General features: G+C 58.1%; 1 protein-coding gene across 1 annotated transcript; it reads left to right on the top strand.

Annotated features, from left to right (window-relative positions):
* Positions 1-637: 637 nt before the first annotated feature.
* On the top strand, positions 638-937 carry Mymx (myomixer, myoblast fusion factor). The gene has a single exon (XM_035452392.1). It carries the CDS (start codon positions 638-640, stop codon positions 890-892), a length of 255 nt encoding a protein of 84 aa, XP_035308283.1. The 3' UTR covers positions 893-937.
* Positions 938-1,186: the final 249 nt, after the last annotated feature.

The raw sequence follows: 1,186 nt of genomic DNA, 5'->3' as shown, positions 1-1,186 counted from the left end.
CTCCCAAGGGGGATTCCTGCATGTGTTCCCTCCTTTATTCTCCTCAGACTAGAAGAGGGAGCAGCTGGACTCACTATGCCAGGTGCTGGAACCCAGCTGTTCCCTCATTGTACCCCTCCACACCCAAGTGAGCTGAGCTGGGTGGAGGCTGAGGGGGGTGGGGCTACCTTGTGCTTTCCAGTGATGCTGTACCCACCGCAGGCGGGCAAATGCATCCTGAAATTGATTCCGACTAGCACTTCTGACTGGTGAGAGCCACCGCGGACCGGTTTAGAGGTGGTGGATGGGAGGGCAAGGAGTGCAGGCCTCGGGTCGGAGTATGCAAGGGGGGTGTGTGTAATGAAAGGAAGTGGGCCCTGGACAAGGAGCAGTGCCAGTGGAGGCCAGAACAGCAAGCTGTAGCTCCCCACCCCCACCCTGGGCTCAGTTCCCATCTGGGCTAACAGGGAGCGAATCCCCTAAGTCAGCTGTCTTGGTAGGAGAAAGGGCTGCCCGAACCAAAGCAAAACTAATTCATGAGTTAAAGGCACAGAGAAATAATCTGAAGGGAGAAGGACCCGTCCACCCCGCGGCCTTTGCCAGGTGAGGCGGGTGTAGTCCAGACCCCCGGGTTCCCTTTGCAGGTCCAGGCTCTGCCATGCCCGCTCCGCTTCTCCCGATGCTGCTTCGGTCGCTGCTATCCCGCCTGCTGCTGCCAGTTGCCCGCCTGGCCCGTCAGCACCTCCTGCCCCTGCTGCGCCAACTCGCCCGTCGACTGAGCTCCCAGGACATGAGAGAGGCTTTGCTGGGCTGTCTGCTGTTTGTCCTCAGCCAGCAACAACCACCGGATGCTGGAGAGGCCTCTAGGGCGGACCACTCCCAGAGGAAGGAGAGATTGGGCCCCCAGAAGTGAGGCCAAGGGTCGTGGAATCAGCAGTGTCCATCGAAGTACTTTCTTTTGGAGTGGGTTAGTCCTGGTGTCTGTGCTACTGAAGAATGCCCAGTGGAAGAAGACTGGGGGCTGAGTCAAGAGAGTTCTGGCCTGACCAACTCCCACTCCCCAGGATCTTGCAGATCACAGATGTATTGTTCTCCCCTCCCCCACCAGCCTGCATCTCCCTCTGCCTCCAGGGCAGACCTGCAAATGAGGGGCTTCAAGGTCAGTTAAGAGACAATGTGTAACTTAGACTCAAGGCAATTTAGCAAA

Source organism: Cricetulus griseus (genome assembly GCF_003668045.3).
Source record: "Cricetulus griseus strain 17A/GY chromosome 1 unlocalized genomic scaffold, alternate assembly CriGri-PICRH-1.0 chr1_1, whole genome shotgun sequence".
Classification (NCBI taxonomy): Eukaryota; Metazoa; Chordata; class Mammalia; order Rodentia; family Cricetidae; genus Cricetulus; species Cricetulus griseus.
Note: the sequence above shows the minus strand (reverse complement) of the source record. Positions and strands in the feature narration are given on the sequence as shown.